We start from the raw sequence: 21,444 nt of genomic DNA on the forward strand, positions 1-21,444 counted from the left end.
TCAGCAACTTCTGAAAACATATTTGAAAATATACTGCATATGTAACCAGTTTAACCAACCCCATTGCTGTCAACCCAGCCTAGGCAGTCATGGCCTTGGACTTGGGCTACTGCAATTTCGTCCTAATTTATGTCCATCTTTCCACTTGTGGTGCTTATAGCCTGTTCGTCACACTATAGCCAAAGTGATCCTTCTAAAACATATGTCAGTTCAAATTATTTCTCTTGCACAAACTCCCCGATGGCTTCTCATTGCACTTAAAATTGAGGCTTCTTACTATGGCCCACAAGACGCTACATGATCTGTCCCTTGTCTTTCTGTCTGACCTCATCTTCTAACACTCTCCCTTTTGCTCACTCCTTGCTGGTCTTTGTTCTTGCTGTTCCCTCTGCCTAGAATCCTCTTCAAATGGCTTATTCTCTTACTTCATTTAGTTTCTGCTCATATATCACTTTGTGAGACATTCATTTCTGGTCATGATAGAGTAAAAAAGACTGGAGTCAACATTCTGTTGAAAACAACTAAAATACCAGACAAAATAAATTCATTGTTTTCACACTTTGGACAATAGACAGCTCAACACTGTGATGCCTGTGAAGAGGGAGGGGAAACCCCCAGCAAGATAAGTCCTACAATTACTTCAGCTTTCTATCTGGAGGCAACTTTCAGAACATGGGCCCAAACCTAAATAGAGCTCAGTGACCTCAGTGAATTGAGGAGATAGATTTTGGAGTTTGGGGAGACTGAGGTGGCTAGAAGTTGTGGGACAGAGTTCCAGAAAGGGAGCTAAGCAGGAAAAGAGCCCCAGAAATCTGCATGGGTTTCTCATGAGTCTTTGTGGTATGTGGTGTTAATTCACAAATCTGGACAAAGAATGTTCAGGAATTGATAAGCTGAACATCTCCCAGAGTTCACACAGGGCAGGGAAATGTTCAAATTCTGAACAGCTAGAGTGGAGAGTCTTTGGTGATCACCAAGAACATTCAATATAGACTTCAGAGAATTCCTGCCATAGTAGGTAAAGTTGAATCATCCCTGGAGTCAAGAATACCCTATACCCATCCTAAACCAAAACAAACCCAACCAAACCCATTGCCATTGAGTTGATTCAGACTTATAGTGACCCATCGTAGTAAAGCGTAAACAACAGGCCTTGAAGGGATCAAAGTGATATGCAAATAACTGACTGCCAAGACAAAGCCCAACACTTTTTACAAGAAAGCAAAATCCAGACACTCAGCTCGAACATTCACAATGCTTAACACCAATTAAAAAAATTCCACAACCAGGAAAATATAACCCATATCCAGGTGAAAAACCAGTCAATAAAAACATACCCAGCAATAGAGATGAAGGAACTAGCAGAAAAGGTTGTTAAAATGGTTATTATGACTATGTATACAATTTAAAGGAAAATATGAGCTTAATCAGGAGAAGAATGGAAGCTATTAAAAAGAACCAAATGGAACTCTAAAAAATACCATATCTGAAATGAAAATTTCACTGGATGGTATTAACGTCAGATTAGACACTGCAGAAGAAAAGATCAGTGAACTTGAAGACATAGTAATAGAATCTATCCAAAATGAAATACATAGAGGAAAATGACAGAGATAAAAATGAATAGATCCTCAGTGACCTATGGTAAAATTTCAGGTGGTTCAACATATATGTAATCAGTGCCAGAGCAGAAGAGAGAAAGAAGTTGTAGAAAAATATTTGAAGAATGGCCAAAGATTTTCCATATTGATGAAAACTATAAACCCACAATCCAAGCAACTCAGCAAACCTCAAGTGTGATAAGCACACACACAGAAACTACCCAAGGCTTGTCATAATCAAAATGTGGAAAACCAGTGATAATGAGAAAATCTTACAATCAGATAGAAAGAAAAGACTCATTGTGTTCAAAGGAACAAAATAGCCATAAACTTCTAGTCAGAAACTGGGCAAGCCAGAAGACAATGGAATGACAAATGTCACCTCCTTGGAGAGGCCTTTTCTGGCCATCCTGTCTAAAGCACGAAACTCTCCCCTCCACCCACTCTATCTTCTTAACTTGTTTTACTAAGTTGCTTGTGGTCTCTCTCCCCACTAGAATGTAAGCTCCAGGAAGGCAAGGGCTTTGTCTTGGTCATTGCTTTATCCCCAGTGCCTAGAATAGAACCCAATATTTAGTAAGTGCTCAATAAATATTTGATAAAGGGTGTTTCCAGGCAGAAGATTGTAAAGGCAAAAAGCAGTGAAGCATCCTAGAACTACTAATAGTTCAGCACAATCAGAGCCCAAGATGTGCAGTGAAGAGTGGGAAGAAATAAAACTGGAGTGTGAGACAGATGCCAAGCCGTAGAGAAATTTGTACGACATTCTATGGGACTTGGGCTTCATTCTGTAGGCAGGGATTTTAGGCAGAGGAGTGTTAATATTCAATTTGTGCCACATAAATTAGAGGGGTGAGTCTGAGTGCAGGGAAACAAATGGGGAAGCTATTGAAGTAGTCCAGGTGAGCAGTGGTGCAGGCCTGACCTAGACTAGGAGCAATGAGATTAGGCCAGATCTAGAAGGCTCTCTGTAGAAGGTAGAATCTCCAAGGTTTGGTGACCAGCTAGATGTGAGGGATAAAGGAGAATTTTTTGACTAAGTGGATAACAAATATAGGAGACAAAGTTAGTTTTAGAGAAAGATGGTGTATTTATTATCTGTTGCTTGTAACAGGTCTTAGCAGCTTAAAACAACAAAGATTTATTATCTCACAGTTTCTGTGAGTCAGGAATCCAGACTTAGCTGAGTGCCTCTGTCTCTAGGTCGTTCACAAGACTGCAAGCGTGTGTCGGCCAGGGCTGCAGTTATCTCAAAGTTTGACTAGGGAAAAATCCTCTTCCAAGTTGACTCACATGGTTGTTGACTGTTGGCTGAAGATATCAATTCCTTGTGCATGGGCCCCTCCATAGCGCAGCTCACAATAAGGCAACTGGCTTCTCTCAGAGTGAGCAAACGAGAGTATGGGATAGTGCACCCAAGACAGAAAAAGCCACAGTTGTTTTATGACCTAATATTGGAAGTAATAGCTCATCATTCCTGCTATATTCTATTTGGTAGAAGCAAGTCACTAGATCCAGCCCACATTCAAGGGGAGGAGATTACACAAGGGCATGAATACCATGAAATGGGAGTCATTGAGGCCATTTTAGAGGCTGCCTACCACAGACAGTGACTTTGGATATGTTGAATTTGAGGAGTCCAGGACCTCCAAAGTGTACATACTCTGGATGCAGATGGATATGTAGGTCTGGGGCTCAGGAGAAAATTCCCTCTAGTTGGAATGTAGCTTGGTGCCTTTGCCTGAGTTTACAATTAATGGCTTAAGGCTGTTTTTCCCCAATTTGATTTGAAGCTTCTAGAAGTCAGAGATGAAGAACAAATATCTTTGAGTCCTCCAGGACACTCTTCAGGTGAAATACTTGGGGAGGCAGAGCATCACATAGTTGAAAACTCCCTTTGCATTTGATAATTCCTGTTGGAAGGACTTGGAGAGAGGGTTTCTCTTCTCTAAACTGCAGGTCCCTGATTTGCATGTGTGGGTGTTAGACTAGATTAAAAATAAAAAAAAAAGATTAGTAGTTTAAAAAAAAGAAAGTTTTTTTTTTTCCTGGGAACCCCAGTATGTAAAATAGATAAAAGTTGAGCTGATCTGGTTAGATTTCTCCTTGCTTCCTCAGAAAAACAATGAACCAAGTAAATTCCTAATTTTATGCCAGCTCTGACATTCAGGGATTTTATGAGAAGATCAGCTCTAAGCTCCGCTCAGTTCTGTGGTTCCTTTATTGAGATCCGTTGTGCTACACATTTCCTTCAACTTTTGAAAAGAAAATCATTCCTATTTCCTTGAACTTCCCTCAAGCTTGTGAAAAAATATAATGAACCTGACCTTCACTGAACAATTATTATGTATCAGGTACTGTGCAAAATATTTTACATTGCACTATCGTTATATGATCCTGTCTCCCCTACTGGATTGTAAGCTCTGGGAGGACAAGAACTTTGTCTAGTCCACTACTATATTTCCAGGAGCTTGAATAGTCCTGGGACATAGAAAATATTCAATAAATATTTTATGGATGAATGAACTAGGATAAGTAAGTACTATTCTTATTTTCCCACTTACAGATGAGGAAACTAGAGTTTAGAGTTGCTAATTAACTTGCTTGGAGTTACACAAGTTAAAGGTAGAATGAAAATTTGAAATTAGCTCCTTTTGACTCCAAAGCACACTAATTCCATTTCCTGTTGGGATTAGTAGGAAAGTTGAAAGGGAGCTAGCATATATGGAGTAACTTCTATGTGATAAGCACAGTTCTAGGTACTTTTCACTTCCATTATTTCATTTAATTCTATCAACAACCCTGCAAGGCAGCTATTTTTATCCCCATTTTTCATATGAGGTCATTGAGGCTCAGAGAGGTTAGCACCTTACCTAGAGTCATCTAGCGAGTGTAAGAGACTGAGCTGGGTTTGGAACCAACATTAAGGTTCCTGAAAATATTATGCCATTGGGCAGGCGAATATGACTGATGAGGTTTTGCCCTGCCCCAACCCCTGCTCCAGCTCCCAGTATTCCTATAGCTTACATTCATGAGACCACTGTGCATCAAACTGAGAAGAGTCCACCAGGCTGAGAAAGCACAAATCCAAACTTCTAAGATGTAGCAAAAAGTTAGAGTTGATGATTAAAGATGATAAACGTTGGCACTGCAGCCTGCCATTCTCTGTAGCCTCATCAACATCACTTGTCTCAGGCCAGGTCTGAAGTTAGACTGATGATGTCACCAGAGTCTCTAAAGGGCCTCATCATTCATATCCACTTGTTATATATTATTAAGCAGATCTATAATACATGTAACATTTTCTACTGAATTTCCACTCCTTTCTTATCATGAACATGGAAAGAAAAATAGATTGAGGATGACTTTTTCCAACTTCTCATCCTTATTGCCCTTCACTGAAGAATAACTTCATCAGAAATCACACAAAAAGTGGTCATTTGGGCTCTGATTTCATTAATAAGAATGAAGCTACCATTTAATAATTATCATTTAACAAATGCATGTTCTATATAGACAAGTAAATGAATTTCTGTCATCTTTTCTTCTTGAGTTGGTAGAGGAGGGGAGGTTATAACCATATCTTTTCTTTTATTCTCCACATTATTATTTTTTTTTGAAACTTTGGGATTGTATCTATTACATTAGAAGCTTTCTACAGTATTGCCTTCTACAGAGGTAATGGGATCCCTCCCAAGAATCTAAAGTCCTTACAGTGCCAGTAGGAATGTAATTAGGAACTATGACCTCAAGGATGAGAAGTTATCTAGATGAAGGGTTATTTCAGGCCAAATGAACAAGATGAACAAGAGTGTTGTCTTAGTTCTGTAGTGCTGCTATAACAGAAATACAAGTGGGCAGCTTTAACAGAAATTTGTTTTCTCACAGTATAGGAGACTAAAATTCTGAATTCTGGGCACTGATGCTAGGGAAAGCTCTCTCTCTGTCCGCTTGGTCGGGGGTTGGGGGGGGGGAATCTTTGTCTCTTTTCCACTTCTATTCCTAGGTTCCTTGGCAGTCATGTGGCATGGATCTTCTCCATTTGTGCTTGCTTGCTTAACCTGCTCTTTTATATCTCAGAAGAGATTGCCTTAAGACATACCCAACAGTAATACTGAATTTGGACTTCTGGCCTCGTAGAATGTGAGAAAATGATTTTCTGTTCATTAAAGTCACCTACTTGTAGTGACTCATTAACATAACAAGAAGACCCGTTCCCAAATGGGATTAAAACCACAAGTATAGGGATTAGGGTTTAGAGCACATATTTTGAGGGGAAACAATTCAATTCATAACAGGTGGCTTGCCCTGAGCACAGAGTTTGTAAGGAATTGAGAGAGGCCAGAGTGGCTGGAAGACAAAGCCTAACTTTAGGCAGCAGCTGGCTTCAAGAACAGACATCTGACAAATAGTGTTGAAGTTATCCTTGAGGGCTGGGCTGGCTTTATGGACATGTGTCCTGTGCACAAGGCCCTGTGTTCAAAAGGGCCCCACACTAGGTTTAGTGCTCTATTGTCATCATCATGAAATTGTTGATGGTTTTTGAGTAAGGGACTCTGCATTTTCATTTTGCATTGGGTCACACAGATTGTATAGCCAGTCCAGCTTGGGTGTGAAATCCAGCTCTGTCTTCTACAAGTTAAGTGGTAATCCATTAGCCTTTCTGAGGCTCAGTTTTTCCTCCTGTGGAGAGCATAATCCCTACTTCAAATATATTGTCATGAGACTTAAATGAGATTATGAAATAATTGGTGGACTGCATAGTAATTACTGCCTGGTAAAAAAAAGGAAACCCATTGCCACTGAGTCAATTCTGACTCATAGTGACCCTATAGGACAGACTACAACTGCCCCACTGGACTTCCAAGGAGGGCTGGTGGATTTTGAATTGCTGACCTGTGCCACCAGGGCTCCTACTGCCTGGTAGTTGCCTGATAAATATTTCCTTTTCCTTAGCTATGAAAGTCTATCAGAATCACCTAGGGGATTTATTTTTTCAAAATACGTTTTCCTGGGTTCTGCGCTGAAAGATTCTGACTCAGTAGGTGTAGGATGGGGGCTGGATGGTGATTTTGATACTGGCGTATATACCCCAGGTTAAGAAAGGTGGCCTTAGATTTTCAGAGATCTAGGTAGGAACTTAATAGAGGAGAGCAGAAGAAAAAGCAGAGGGAGGAATTGATGGACAACTCCGTTAAAGAAGAAAGAGGTCATCATCTTACAGCACTTCAGATGACACAGATAGTGCTGAAAGCAGTATGGGAACTCATCCCATTATCAAGGTTCCTATAAAATTTTCTGCTGTCCATTTGGTCTGACAAGTACACCCAGAGGAAGAGGGGCTGTGGACTAGAGAAGCCAGGGTCAAGGTCTAGGTTGGGGGCTGAGTTTGAATTTATTTCCACCTTCATGACCCTAATACCATACTCAATTCCTGAAAAGAAATTGTGGCTAGGAGGAGTAATTCTGAATTATGTTTATCCTGCTCAGATTCTAGGCTTTGACATACTTCTAATGAAAAACCTGAAGCCTATACTGCTTGAAGTAAATGCAAATCCCAGCATGAGAATTGAGCATGAACAAGAAGTAAGTATTTCGAATGTATCGTTGAATATATTGCGGTACAACTGAATGCTCCCACTCAGTATTGTTCACTTGGCTAAACAAGATTCAGCCTTCCCAACTTTGCACAGCGAAGTTCCATTCAAGTCTAAATAATCTTAGTTTTGTTGAGCTCCGAACATAGTCTATTAATATAAGACCTATCCGACCTATGGTAATTTACCAGCATGCCATCTTCCAGTTTTTAAGGTCTGGAAACTTAGAAGCAGCTGAGCCTTTCCATCAGTTTTGACATGAACTAATTAGTTAGCCTCAGGAGATAAGCTAATTGAAATTCTATGAATATGATTTAGCTGTGTCGACATGCTTGAATCACTACGATAAATAGTACCTTTAACAGTGGTTATATGTTTTCTCCCCCCCCCCAAAAAAAAGACTGGAAGAAAATATACCAAATATTAATATTGGACTTTGGGGAATTATTTGAGTTCCTTTCATTTTTAACCCACTTCTATATTTCCAAATTTTCTACACCCAAGCATTATAATTTTGATAATCAGGAAAATTGTGCTATTTTTCCTCCTTATGTATTTTGTTGATTTGTTAAAGGAAACTGTCATTTTTAAGATTATATAAAAGGAGACTTTTATAAATCTCTTCTGTAGATTAACATAAACAAAACCTATGGTACACCCACTTGAGCTAGTGGTAGGATCGGATGCTGATAGCCACTTGGCACTGCATCTCTGTCTTCACTGTGACACAGAATCCTTATCCATTTAAGCTTTCTCCGGGGGTGTTTGAAAATGTCCCCAGCCTTGTTGATGAAGAAGTGAAAGTGGCTGTGATCAGAGACACACTGCGCCTCATGGACCCGCTTAAGAAGAAAAGAGAGACCCAGTAAGTATTTTTTATATCATTTATTTCTATCAACTCTGCTTTCCATGTCCTAAGAACGTAAGTTGAATTCTTGGAATGTGTTAATATTGTGGATAGACCTACATATGAAACTATTTAATAAATCATATTATCATTTTATAAATATCAGCTCTCAAGCAACCAGTCACTGGAAATCAGGAGATGAAGACACATATTAATGTAACATATGGGGTTCAGCAATGAATTTCTGATTGTTATCCAAATCCGAAAAGCCTCTCTACAACCCCACTTCCCACCACCGATAAGATCTCCTCTCGCCCCACCATTGTTCACTAGGTGCTTCACTTTGAAATCCTCAAGCAGAGGTAGAGAGTAAAACCAAATAGTGGAGAAGAGGGCTACAGATAATTTGGACATGATAAGGGTGACTTCCTTTTTATTTTCTTCTCAATGTTTACACTCTTGCAGTGTAAACATTTTGTTTCAAAATTTGCAGAGCAGTTTAATGAACTTCTGAACGTTCTATCATATTTATAATAGTTATAGTCCCCCTCCATCCCTGCCCCACCCCACCCAGTGGGACATTCCATTGTTGTAATGTTGGTGGGAGTATGTGCCCCACTTCTCCCTACGTAAAATCATCCCTGAACTTAATGACATTTTATTGTTTTGCTTTTACCAAATTCCATGCTTTCACAAAGTAAGGGTTGAATAAATATAATTTTGCCTCCGTTTTTGGCAGAAAAACCAAAGACAGGCATTTCAAATAGCATTTCTCTTACCCCTTGACAAATCAGGCTGGCCCAAATGCTGCCAGCCAAGCAAAGCACTCTTCAGTTGTGGTTCAAGACAGGGAGGAACACTGACTCACCTAAGCAAGTGCTTTTTGCAGATTACTCCTCTGTGGCCCTGCACCAGCTGAGGTCAAGCCCAAGTATCGTTAGAATCACCCTACAGTAGTGGTTCTCATCCTTGGCTGCGCATTGGAACCATCTGAGGAGCTTTCAAAAATACCAACGTTAGGGCCCCCACTTATAGAGATGCTGATTTTAATTACCCTGGGCTGGAGACCCCGTCACAAAATTTTTTTACATTCCCTAAGTGATTCTCCTGTGCAGCCAAGGTTGGAGTTCCATTGCCCTGTAGGAAACGTTACCCTGAAGGAGTATTTGTCATATTCTGAGTCAAGCTGAATGATGCCAGCTTGGATGAGTTCTCCTCAAGAGTGTTCTTCACCGTGTGAGGCACAGATTGCCACCATTGGCAAGACTAGGCTGAGAGTGTTCACCTGTAGTTTGTATAGGCCAATCCTGCCAGGTGTGGCTTCCGCCAATTAGTGCTTCAAAGTGGTGGCATGTCAAGCCTGCCAAGTCCTCTGAGCAACATGATGGCAGCCACATAATTTGTCCACTGCTACATGTATGCAACTGTTTTCTTTTGCCATCCCTGAGGAAAATCAATAAATTAATGAATACTTGCCAGTTTGGTTAGATTAATTGCAATGAAACTCATTCCTTGAAAATCTGTTCTCTAATAATTATTGATCTCATGAACTGAGATTAGGTCCTGAGAGGTTGTACAGCTTGATGGGAAGATTTTTGTGGCTATCCATGCTGGTATGGCTCAGCGGTCTATTTTTTTTTTTTTTTAATTTTATTTTAGGGGGTGGATATTGTTGACACATTAGTGTTCTGATTCTTCTGGTGAGAACACCAAGTGAGAGCGTGTGGCCTGAGGCTTCTTAACCTCTGCTGCCAAAAACATTAAACCACCTTAAAACATGATTAGCTTTCTTTTTCTTGTTCTGCTTGTTTTCCTTTACCTGGACCTGACTGTATAATCCATTCAACCAAAACCAAACCCAGGGCCGTCGCTTCGATTCCGACTCATAGCGACCCTATAGGACAGAGTGGAACTGCCCCATAGAGTTTCCAAGGAGCGCCTGGTGGATTCAAACTGCTGACCCTTTGGGTAGCAGCCGTAGCACTTAACCACTACGCCCCCAGAGTTTCCTGTATAATCCATATGAGCTGGAAATCTAGAATTAAGTAGCAATGGTACACAGGACCATTGGGAAGGATGGCAGAGGCATTTTACAATTTATCACGCTTATAAGTAGCAGCACCTCATTTTTAATTTTAAAAGCATTGACTTTTTTTTATTGATAACGAGGAACAGTTAGAACTTCAAGAATCTGACTTCAATTCTAACATAAAAAACCCTTTCATCTCACCCTTTTCTTACCTGCAGTGTATACGTATGTGTAAGTAAATGGCTAAATGCCATTTACTGATCTTTTTTCTTTAACTTCATGATTTTGTTTTTTTTAACTGAACGGTGATTATTCACAAAAGCATTTTGTAATCTGTAAAGTGCGTTTATATGTGAGGGATTATTATCATTTTGATCAGTTTACCAAGCAAAGAAAAAGGCTGAAATTAGTCTCAACTCCTTTGTTTAGAAATGCTTCAGAGTGACTTGAAAAAGCACCATATTTATGCCCACAGAAAATGCACAGTGTTGTAGTGCTGAATCATCCATGCCCAGATTGGAGACCACGTCACTCCAGCTGCATAAATGATGTCACACGCATTTAGAAGCCAGAGTTCCTTGCATTTGCATAGGATCTGGCCTAAGTCTTTTAAAACAAAAAATATCATAGCCTTTCCCTTCAATCCTTTATCAAAAGAGGGTCTGAGTGTCCCTCATTAGTTCTTTCATGAGTGGTTTGTCAGCAAGATATGAAGCGGGTGTTCACTTCCCCCACACAGACTGGAGAAAAAAGTGGATGCCCTGAACTCCTTAGGTCCCTGACTGCTCTGGAAAGGTACAGAGGAAGCCTTGGAAGGAGGACCTGATGCATGTGTCCATGGATCATGCACCTCTGCACACCTCTGGGGCTCGTAGGCAGGGGAGAGTTTCTTGGTGGAATGGAAAATAGTCCTCATGTGTTCTGTGGGGGGAGGACGCTGTTGATTTCCATCGTGGCATAGTTGAAAGAGCCTTCTCTCCAGCTAAAAGACTGAGATTCAAATTCTGACTCTCGTTAACTAGTGGTAAGACCTTGGGGACACCAGCCTGTTTCGAGCTTCAGTATCCTTTCCTGTAAAATGGGGATAATGATATTTAAATGAAACAACATTGAAAAGCTTTTAATATAGTTACTTAGTTATCATTCCTTTTCCTGGTGCTTAGTAGAATTTTGAGTTTGAAATCCATGACATATCCCAAAACATAAGCTGCTGGATAACAATGGATCGAAATTACTACTAGGGCTGGTTTAGCAGTGAAGGTTCTGTTTCTGGGCAGCAAGATACCACTGGCTCAGGCATTTTTATTTGTCGGGTTAGGAGAAATTACCTTCTGGCCCCTGGAGGAGGAAAACAGCTGCCCTGCAAGAACTATTCTATAATAGTATTTTGTAATGTCTAGTAACTCCAGTGATTTTCATACTAGGGCTCTGTGGAGGCACCGTAGGGACATAGGAAGGGGAGGCTGATGGGTAGAACTCCTTCCTATATATGTATTTGCTATTGTTGAGGTAAAATTCACGTAACATAAAATCAACCATTTTAATGTGTAAAATTTAGTAGCATTTAGTACATCCACAATATTGTATAACCATCACCTCCATCAAGTTCAGAGACATTTTCCCCACCCCAAAAGGAAACACTCTACCCATTAAGTAGTCATTCCTCATTCTTCCCTCCCCAAGTCCCTGGTAACTACTAATCTGCCTTCTATTTCTATGGACTTACTTATCCGAGACATTTTATGTAAATGAAATCATGCAATATTTGTCCTTTTGTGTGTGATTTATTTTACGTAGCATGATGTTTTCAAGGTTCGCTCATGTTGTATCATGTATCAGTACTTCATTTCTTTTCACTGCTGAATCATATTCCAATGTATGGATATACCATATTGTGTTTATCTATTCATCAGTTAATGGACATTTGGGTGGAAGCCATCACTTTTTCAACTAGAGGGTTGCTGCAATGATCTATTTTATGTTTTGTCATTGTATATTAGATTTCACTTGAAGGGAAAGGGCCTTTTCTATGACAAGTTTTAAAACCCCTGATTTAATCCAACTCCCTCATTTTATAGATGGAAGCACAGGATATTAGAATTGGAACAGACCTTAGAAATCATCAGGCCAGTCAGCTCCCTGGTCCAAGAATCCCCGACCTAAGCATACCAACAGAGGAGCAGGGTGTGTCCCAGAAAGTCACTGGATTGGCTTCAGTTAGGTCTGGATTGAAGTCCTTGATCTCTGATTATTGCTTTATGAGCTTGGCCAAGTCACTCTTGTTCTCTGATCTTATCTGTAAAATGAGAATGGGTGGATCGTTGTGGTCATCGTATGAAATGATGCGTGCGAGAGTGCCTCATGAAATCTGAGAAAATTTGTCAGTCTTTACTTTAGAATTATGATGATGGTGACAGATAATTTACCAGCTCTGAAGGCAGCCTATTTAAGGTGTGTAAATAATGGTTTTGCTCACCTGAATCATAAAATGATGAAACTAAGCTGAAGGAAGGTAGAAGAGCATGCCCCAAGTCACAAAGCAGAGTAGAAACTGGACCCTACATTCCTTCTCTCAGTGTTGCCATGTGGCTGCATTTGCCTCCAGCTTCTGGTTCACATTCAAAGCTTGGCTTCTAAGATAAAGAAAAAATCAAGAAAATGAACCGAAAATGTCTCCTTTTCTCAAGATATTTTTGCATCCCACGTCTTTCTTTTTTAAAACTTCTGTCAAAAGCAGGCATGAATAAACTGCATTCATGATTATTTTAAAAATAAGATGATTATTCCATCAAAGTATTAATTTTTGGAAGGTCAGTTTATCCTTGGGGAAGCCATTTCACTAGTATTGGTCTGCTTTGCCTGGATGTAGATATTTCTGGTAACCAGACTCTTTTTTCAGGAATTATAACCCTCTGGGGTCCCAGAGAAATATAAATGAAGATAGAGCCTGGCTTGGAGAAATCTTAGGGGATCTTAGGGATATCATGATGCCACACAATACGTGGGAGCTGGGTTATAGGCTACTCACCTCATTCAAAGGTATATATTTGGAACATGACTTATATAAGGGACAGAAGCCCTTTCCCACAGTAACATTTCACAATCTCCCAGTTTCATTTACCTTCTACCACCATAACAACCAGGTTTGTTATAAAGGGAGGAGTCAGTCTGCCAGGGCCAATTTTACCCTAATTCTAGAGATGTTTGCCTCTGAAGATCTTATTGGGAGCTCAGGTTTTACTTTTTACCTTGATACCAAGCTTGTCGGTTGTATCCTCTGCCATGTTCAGAACCAATAGATTAGACAGATCCCCAGTTTAGGTAGATTCTACATAGAACTAGGATACGGATGAAACATTCTAAGAGAATGTAGTACAAGGAATCTCTGAGTGGCTCAGTTTCTGGGCTGGGGCTTTATAGTATGACCAATGAATGTGGCGATTTCTAATCCTGGAGAAGATTAGGGAAAACACATTACTCAGAGATACTCCAAATTTAGACACCTGCCCTTCAATAGGCAATACAACTTGCTGAAATCCCCTCAGCAATAGGGAAGAGCGGCTCCTAAGCTATCTAGACAAAACATGCCACCATAAGTATAGAACATTATCGTTCTGATCTGAGAATATTCCTCTGGAAACAGTCTTTCAGAAGAATCATCCAGCCATCCCACTGAAGGGTTCTTCCATGTATGCACAACTGACAGTTAATTGAAATTTTGGGGTTTAGTTGATTCCTAAGGATTCCTTTGTGACAAGTACCTTTGAAGATTTCCTATAAATCAGGAGTCTGGGTCACAGAGAGATGGATGTCTGCATATTTGTTTTCATTTCACTTATACCATGTGTACGTTAGAGAAACAGGTATTTGTTTATTCAGAGTGTTTATTGAGCACTTACTGTGTGCCAGGGGAAGGCTACAGGAGTGAATTAGTTCACAGGCCAGTAGGGGTGGCAAGACCCTCACATTAACATCTATAAGATGGGAAGTTCTAAGTGCCATAATAGAGGTTCAGACAAATGGTGGAGTGAGGAAGGTGTAAGGAGAGCGTATTTATGATGGGAAGAATATGAAAATCTGACAAGGAGGTGGTCCTCGAGATGAGGCTTAAAGAATGGATAGTATTTGAAACGTGAAAATGAGAAGAAAGACATCCCTGGTAGAGGAAACAAAAGCACAGGACTCTGTTGGGTGACCTTGAGTTGCTCAAGTCAGCTGGAGAGACATACATGTACGTGGTGTGGGTTAGTAGAAAGGAAGGTGGGAAGGTAGATGGAGACTGCAGGCCAGGAAGTGGGTGGCCTTGAATATCAAGCCAAAGAAATCAGAGCTTATTTTCCATCCGAACTGCATGAACTCCTTAAGTGTGTCTGTGAGCCCCATCAACTACATAAAAGTGTGTGGATATATGTATTTTTCCTCGAGAAAAGGCCAGAAACTCTTGCATCAAATTTTTAAAAAGTTGGAACCAAACAGTTCTCTTCTCATTGGAGGCTATGAGGAGCTGAAACAGCTTGTCGACGGTTTGGATATCGTGGCTTCAAGATGAATTGGGCCCTCCATACCTAGAAAAGTTTCATGTTTCAGATGGTAGTCAGGAAACTAGAAGAATGTACGTGCATGTTCAAATAGGAACAGAAATGACTAATGGTAAGTGCATTATTTTATGTGCAAAAAATAAAATCAGACAACTTTCTTCCACTTGAAAATGTTTAAGCATTAAGTCAGAAATAACCAGTAAAAGCTTCTTTTGCGTGAAGTTTATTGAGAGGGAACCATTTCTGAAACTTACGGGGAATGTGGAATTTCCTGAAGTGATGTGATAGCGTCATTTCCGAGGGCCATTAGACAGGAGCCGAGCCCCTCTGCCCACAGGTAGGCACACTCTCCCTCTCGCCTGTGCCAGGAGCAGATGGGAAACTTGACGAGCATACAGCCAGTCAGTCACCATTATGGGGGAAATGGCAGTGCTGACTTCTGCGTGGGCTCTTGCAGAGTATTTCAGGTAGTGATGAGGTAGCAAATGTATTTAGAAATTTCCTTACGAGTTGCTCCAGTGAGCCTTAAATGTTCTGGTGCTTTTTAATTCAGGACTTGTTAGCTTTTTGGAAGGAGGCAATGTGACAAAGGTTTTGGTGCCAGCTCTACTCTGCCTCAAATAAGTCACTATACTTTCCTGAGCCTCATTTCCCCATCGGAGAAATAAAAGGGATGCTAGTTCCTGCGGCACTGGGTTTTTTTTTTTAGTTCCTGCACTGCCTCTTTCACAAGGAACTGTTTGATGAATGCTTACTGTTTGAGGCGCAGTGGGAAATGCTTTCCACTTATTCCCGTTTCCTCCTCACACCAGCCATGGTCTATGGATGCTATCACTACTTTTGTTTTACAAATGAGGACGCTGAGGCTTGGAGAGGTTAAGTGACATGTCCAACACCACACTACTTGTAAGACACAGACCGAGATTCAAAGCTAAGTCTGTCTAGCTCTTGCCCTGAGAGAGAATAGATGTAAAAGCATTTAGCACACTAAAGAGATGTACACCGATAAAGTATTATTATCTGGGCCAACTGGTGCCTATGCAAGGCTCTTTCTCACTGTCAGTATCAGGGCAGGGACTCATCACCTCCTTCACCAATACCACACGGTCTTGATTGTCATAGCTTTATAGTAAGTCTTGAAGTCAAGTGGTGTCAACTGTCAACCCTCCAACTCTGTTCTTCTTCAGTATTGTGTTCCTATTCTACGCCTTTTGTCTTTGCATATAAACTTTAGAATCAGCTTATTGATATCCATGAAATAACTTGCTGGGATTTTGATTGGGATTGTATTGACTCTATCAGAACTCATCTCTTTATTACTGGGGTCAAGTACAGACCATGAGCAAGTACTCAATAAATATCTGTTGTTTGAGTGATTTTTTTTTTTCTCCTGTGAGGAAGCTCTGCAGCCAGTGAGGTGACCACTTCATTTTAAAAATGTTCAAAACCAGAATGAAAAAAATGTAAGCCAGTGTGCAAAGAACACTGACACAAAGCAGAATCTATATATGAGATAGAGGAAGTACAAGACAGAAAATAATCTGTGTTGTCCCAGGCTGGGGACACTGAAGGTTCAGAAGAAGGCAAGATGAGCCAAAGATTAGGTTGAACCATATGAAATCGCCAATATTAGACTTTTCTGGTACCTCTAAGAGTGGCAGATTTATATGATTCTTTGTAATAGTTGGTCTGGAATGATCCAGGCAGGGTTCTTGAAGGAAGGGGGCTTACATTTGCTTCACTTTGATTTGGTGAGAAAACCAAATGTGCTTGGGAGAGGAAGGATGGATGCAGGAAGCTGGGAGAACTGGCTAGGTAGGGGTAGGGAGACACTATAGCAGGCCAGTCCCCTACCCCCATCGTGCTTCCAAAAGAGTGTTTTGGGGACAGAGAAGACAGCTCCTTCTCCTTTGCTGCCAATTTCTTACCAATCTTTTCGAATCCGACTCATAGCGACCCTATAGGACAGAGTAGAACTGCCCCATACGGTTTCCAAGGAGCACTTGGTGGATTCGAACTGCTGATCTTTTGGTTAGCAGCCATAGCTCTTAACTACTACACCATCAGGGTTGCCCTTTATAAAATAGTATATGCTTATTGTAGAAAAACTGAAAAACATTAAAAAGGGTACAACACGAAATAAAAATCTACCTCAAATTCTACTATCCAAGGTTAGCATCAACTTTTTTAGTTAATAGCATAATTTTCTTCTGTCTGTATTGTTTTATGGAAACCCTGGTGGCTTAGTGGTTGAGTGCTATGGCTGCTAACCAAAAGGTCGGCAGTTGGAATCTACCAGGTGCTCCTTGGAAACCCCATGGGGCAGTTCTACTCTGTCCTATAGGGTCGCTATGAGTCAGAATTGACTTGACAGCAATGGGTTTGGTTTGGTTATATTGTTTTACAGTTGAGGCTATACTATCTAATTTTTGTATGTTGCTTTTATTTTTCTCCATTTCATATGAGAATCATTTCCCCTTCTCATTAGCAACCTTTGTAAACATCGTTTTCATCAAATGGCTGGACTAGCGTTTGCTTCCTTGTTGGTGAATGTTTAGTTTATTTCCAGCATCTTGGACTTAAAGCTAAGTGTGCAATTTAGAATGTTGTTTTAGGAGCGAGAGAGTCCCCAAGGTATCAGGACTTAGAGAGCCAGCCATGCTTTTAATGCCCAGGCTGGAGATCAGAGTGCCTAAGAGTAGAGACCCTGGAGTCAGACTCTTTGGGTGTAAATCCTGGCTCTGCCATTTTCAACTGTGTGAACTAGAGCAAGTTACCTCTGTTCTCTGTATTTTGGTTTTTCATCCATAAAAGGGAGTTTGCAGTTGGATGTTTTTAAATCTGCAAAGCAATGAGAAGTTCTTAATTTGGAGGGAAAATGTTGCTTATTCCTAAGAGAGTGTTTGCAGTGGGAAATGTCCAATCTGCATGTATTTAAAATAAACGGAAAATATATGTAACTTGGAGTTTTTGTTATATATATATATATATATATATATGGAAAAATAAAGTGTGTGGGAAGGAAGAAGTGGTAAGATAAGTGGGAAAGGAGCTATGGCAACGACAGGTTTAATCTTTGGCTGCGGGGATGGATTTGATTTCCCTCTAATTATCTGCTAGATTAAAAGAAACGAAAGATCAAAATTAAAGCCAGTTTTAGCAATCAATTGAAAGCCCTTGGTTATCACACCAAATGGTTTGCAATATTCTCCAGCTGCTTTCTTTTCTTTTCTTTTTATGCAATTTCCATTTCTTCCCTCACTTTAAGTAGCTTAGGAGCCCTTTGCAACTCTCATCACAGAGACTAACGTGAAGGAGGTGCGAAAAGGGTGGAATCTGAGCAGTTAAGAGTAGTAGCATCCACCCCCAAGCTCATCCCCTGCTGGACGCTGATATTACGTGTGAGAATCATCAGCGCTCTCCACGTCTTCCTGGCAAGCCAGCTTTTCAGAGTGTGCTCTTCCTGCCTGGTTGATGTCTTCATTTGCTTAGAGAAGATTCGCTTTCCTTCTCCAGACTGTACTGGGCCTCTGCAGCACTAGAGGCCATTCCTGAGAAGCTGCTAACACATGAATGAATAAGTGAATGAGTATTGAAGGTCTATTGTGCTGGGTCATGTGCTACCTGGCAGGACAGAATGTGAGGCTCTCAGCGCCCTGAAAGAACTCCAGAACGTCCCTAGCCACAGCATTCAGAGAAGTTCCGAACCGGAAACAACCTACCTGTCCACCAACAGAAGAATGTACTACTTACGGATATTCACTTGCTGGACTGCTGTCAGTGAAAATGGACAAACTACGGCTCCATGCTTCTCTCAAACATTATGATGAGCAAAAGCAGAAAGTCACAAGGGAATGTGTACAGTATGGTTCCAATTAAATAACATTCAAAACCAGAAAAATCTCTATTTTATATAGATGCAACTCTAATTGGTAAAAAATATGAAGAAAACCGAGAAATAGTGATCAGAGAGTTTTTAATAGTTACTTTTGGGCAGGTATGGGTAGAGGGAGGTGTGATCTGAGAGCAGATCCTGGCTATGTTCTGATTTTTAACCTGGGTGGGGCTACATATGTATTAGAATTATTTAAACATACATACCTATTTTATACATTCTACTGTTTTACTGTATGTATGATACCAAACCCATTGCCGTCAAGTCGATTCTAACTCATAGCGACTCTATAGAACTGAGTACAGCTGCCCATAGGGTTTCCAAGGAGCGGCTGGTAGATATGAACTGCCAATCTTTTGGTTAGCAGCCAGGCTCTTAAGTACTGCGCCACCAGGGCTCTGTATGTATGATAGATGACAAAATTCATAGGTGGAATAAAGAAGTCCAGTGTGGCAGTATTATAGTGAGTGAGCAGAGGAGGCATCAGGAGATACGGCCAGATGTTGCAGGGCCTAATGGTCTAATTTTGTTATTCATCCTAAAAACAAAGGACAGATTCTAAACAGCAGGGCAGCATGATGAGTTTTGTGTTTTAAAATGATCACCTTGGCTGCAGTATGAAAAATAAACGAAATGAGGCAGAGGTAGATGGGGTTACAGTTAATAGTTATGGGAGATAATGGCCACGTGGATTAGTTGGTGGTGGTAGGTTGGAGAGAAATATTTGTATTCAAGAGGTATGTAGGAGGATGAATGGATAGGACTTGGTGATGAACTAGCTATGCGAGGAGAGGGCAAAGGAGGATCCAAGAAAGGGGCCCAGATTTGTCAAAATTGGGTGACCGTTGGTGCTAGTCACTGAAGTGGGAAACCCTGGGGAAGTACAGGGCAGTATGATGACAGGTCATGAGACTTCCTGTACTGTCTAACAGGCAGTTGGGTACATGGGCAGGGGGCTCACAAAATGGGTGGGGCTCATTATACTGATAAGCATTTGCTAGAGCAGGCCCTGGCTGTCCACCTAGGCAGACTAGGTGGCTGTCTATGTCAAGTGACTACAGTGGTAAGTGTAGTAAAGTGGAATGAGCCCAGGACAGGAAGTGTGGATTAAGATTCTGACTCTGCCACTCTTTCTGGTACGTTCTTTAACTCAGCTCACAGCATTTAGTCCCTAGCAGCATGCTTATAGAGCTCAGCCCCGCTCACTGGTTCAGTTGCTGGGCACAGAAACATCTTGTCTTCCTTTTGCATACCCTCCATGTTGCCTTCATTTACTTTTAGGTTTTTGGAATTTTGCAGGTGCCTTGGTGTCCTTAACAAGCATGTGGTCCCAGTTGTAAATTGTGCCCACATCTGGCAGCAGGAGTGCTGGAGGAACTAAAATTGTGGAACAGGCAGAGAGGATTTCTCCAAAGCACCTGCTTTACCGGGCTTCCCCAAATTAGTGTCTTCTGCTGCTTATTATCATTATTGCCACCATCGCCCCACACACCTGTACAGCAGTTTGCAGTTTATAGTTATTTCAAAGCTATTTATCTTAAATAATACTCATACATGTAAAATAGGCAGAGTTGGAGTCATTATCCCCATTTCACAGGTGAGGAAACCAAGACTTGGAGAGACACCACGACATTCCACAGGCCGTGATTCACTGGAAGAAGTTGGCCACAGTTGGTATTAGGACTCCACATGTCCAGGAGAGTCAATGCCAGTGATGGGAGCTTTACCTGTGTGCTAAATCTCCGATCTGAGTCATGAGATATGTTGTGTTTCTGCACACCATAACCTCTCTGAGATGCTGCAGGGGATTCTGACTAGAAACACTTCTCAGAGTCCTGATTCAGAAGGAGGACTGGAAATCATCTGCTAGGAGGGAAGGTCGAAGGAGCTGAGAATATTTAGCTTGGAGAAAAAACAACTCCAGGAGGTAGGATTACCATTTTTAGCATGAAAGGCTGTTATGTGGGAGAGGGTATAAATTCTTTGGAGGCCTTAATGGGTAGAACAAGGAACCATAGCTGAAATTTTCAGAGAGATTTAAGGTCAATGAAAGAAAGGAAAAAAAAAAAAGTTACTCTGCCTGAAATGATAAAGGCTGACTCAAAGGAGTAGTGAGTTTCATGTAGGTAGAAGTATTCAAGCCAACATTAATTAACCATGTGAAGGTGTCACTTTGATAACTGAGGTGCATCTGACCTATTCAGTTGCCACATATGCATGCAAAAGTTGGATAATGAGAAAGGAAGACAAAAGAAGATCTGATGATGCATTGAAACCATGGTGCTGGTGAAGAATATTGAATATCCATGGACTGCCAAAAGAGCAAACAAATCAGTCTTAGAAGAAATACAACCAGGTTGTTCCTTAGAAACAAGGATGGCAAGACTTCAACTTGCTTACTTTGGACATGTGATCAGGAAAGACCAATTGCTAGAAAATATCGTCATGTTTAGTAAAGTAAAGGGCAAACAAAAAGGAAGAAAACTTCAATGAGATGGATTGACCCAATATCCACAACAATGGACTCAAACATACCAATGATGATAAAGATGGAGCAGGACTGGCCAACATTTTGTTCTGTTAAATAAGGTTGCCACGAGTCAGAGGTGACTCAATAGCAGCTAATAACAACAAAGGGAAGGAGCACCAACTTTGAAATCAAGCAGGCTTGGCTTCAGTTCTAGTTCTACCTCTTAAGGTCATATAATCTTGGAAAAGTCACTTAACCTTTGCATCCCCATTTCCTTGTTTGTAAAATGGGGATAATGGTGCCTACATTGCAGGTTGGTTGTGAGGATGAAGTAAGATACCAAGTGTAAAGTACCTGGCAGAACTCAGGGTATATTCACTCACAAATATCTATTGAGTTCCTGCTATGTGCATGACATATGTCATCTGATTTAATTTTCATCAGTTTGCATGTAAGTGGGCCTCTAG

The 21,444-nt window shown here is 40.8% G+C and overlaps 1 protein-coding gene across 4 annotated transcripts in view; it reads left to right on the plus strand.

The window, feature by feature from the left end:
* The window catches only part of TTLL11 (tubulin tyrosine ligase like 11), a 302,560-nt gene that overhangs the window by 112,625 nt on the left and 168,491 nt on the right, over positions 1-21,444 (plus strand). For all 4 annotated transcript variants that reach the window (XM_003407494.4, XM_023544971.2, XM_064291493.1 and 1 more), the window contains 2 exons: positions 7,092-7,187; positions 7,948-8,063. In XM_003407494.4, the coding sequence (XP_003407542.3) occupies positions 7,092-7,187; positions 7,948-8,063 (212 nt within the window). The remainder of the gene's footprint in view (positions 1-7,091; positions 7,188-7,947; positions 8,064-21,444) is intronic.

Source organism: Loxodonta africana, chromosome 9 (genome assembly GCF_030014295.1).
Source record: "Loxodonta africana isolate mLoxAfr1 chromosome 9, mLoxAfr1.hap2, whole genome shotgun sequence".
Lineage (NCBI taxonomy): Eukaryota > Metazoa > Chordata > Mammalia > Proboscidea > Elephantidae > Loxodonta > Loxodonta africana.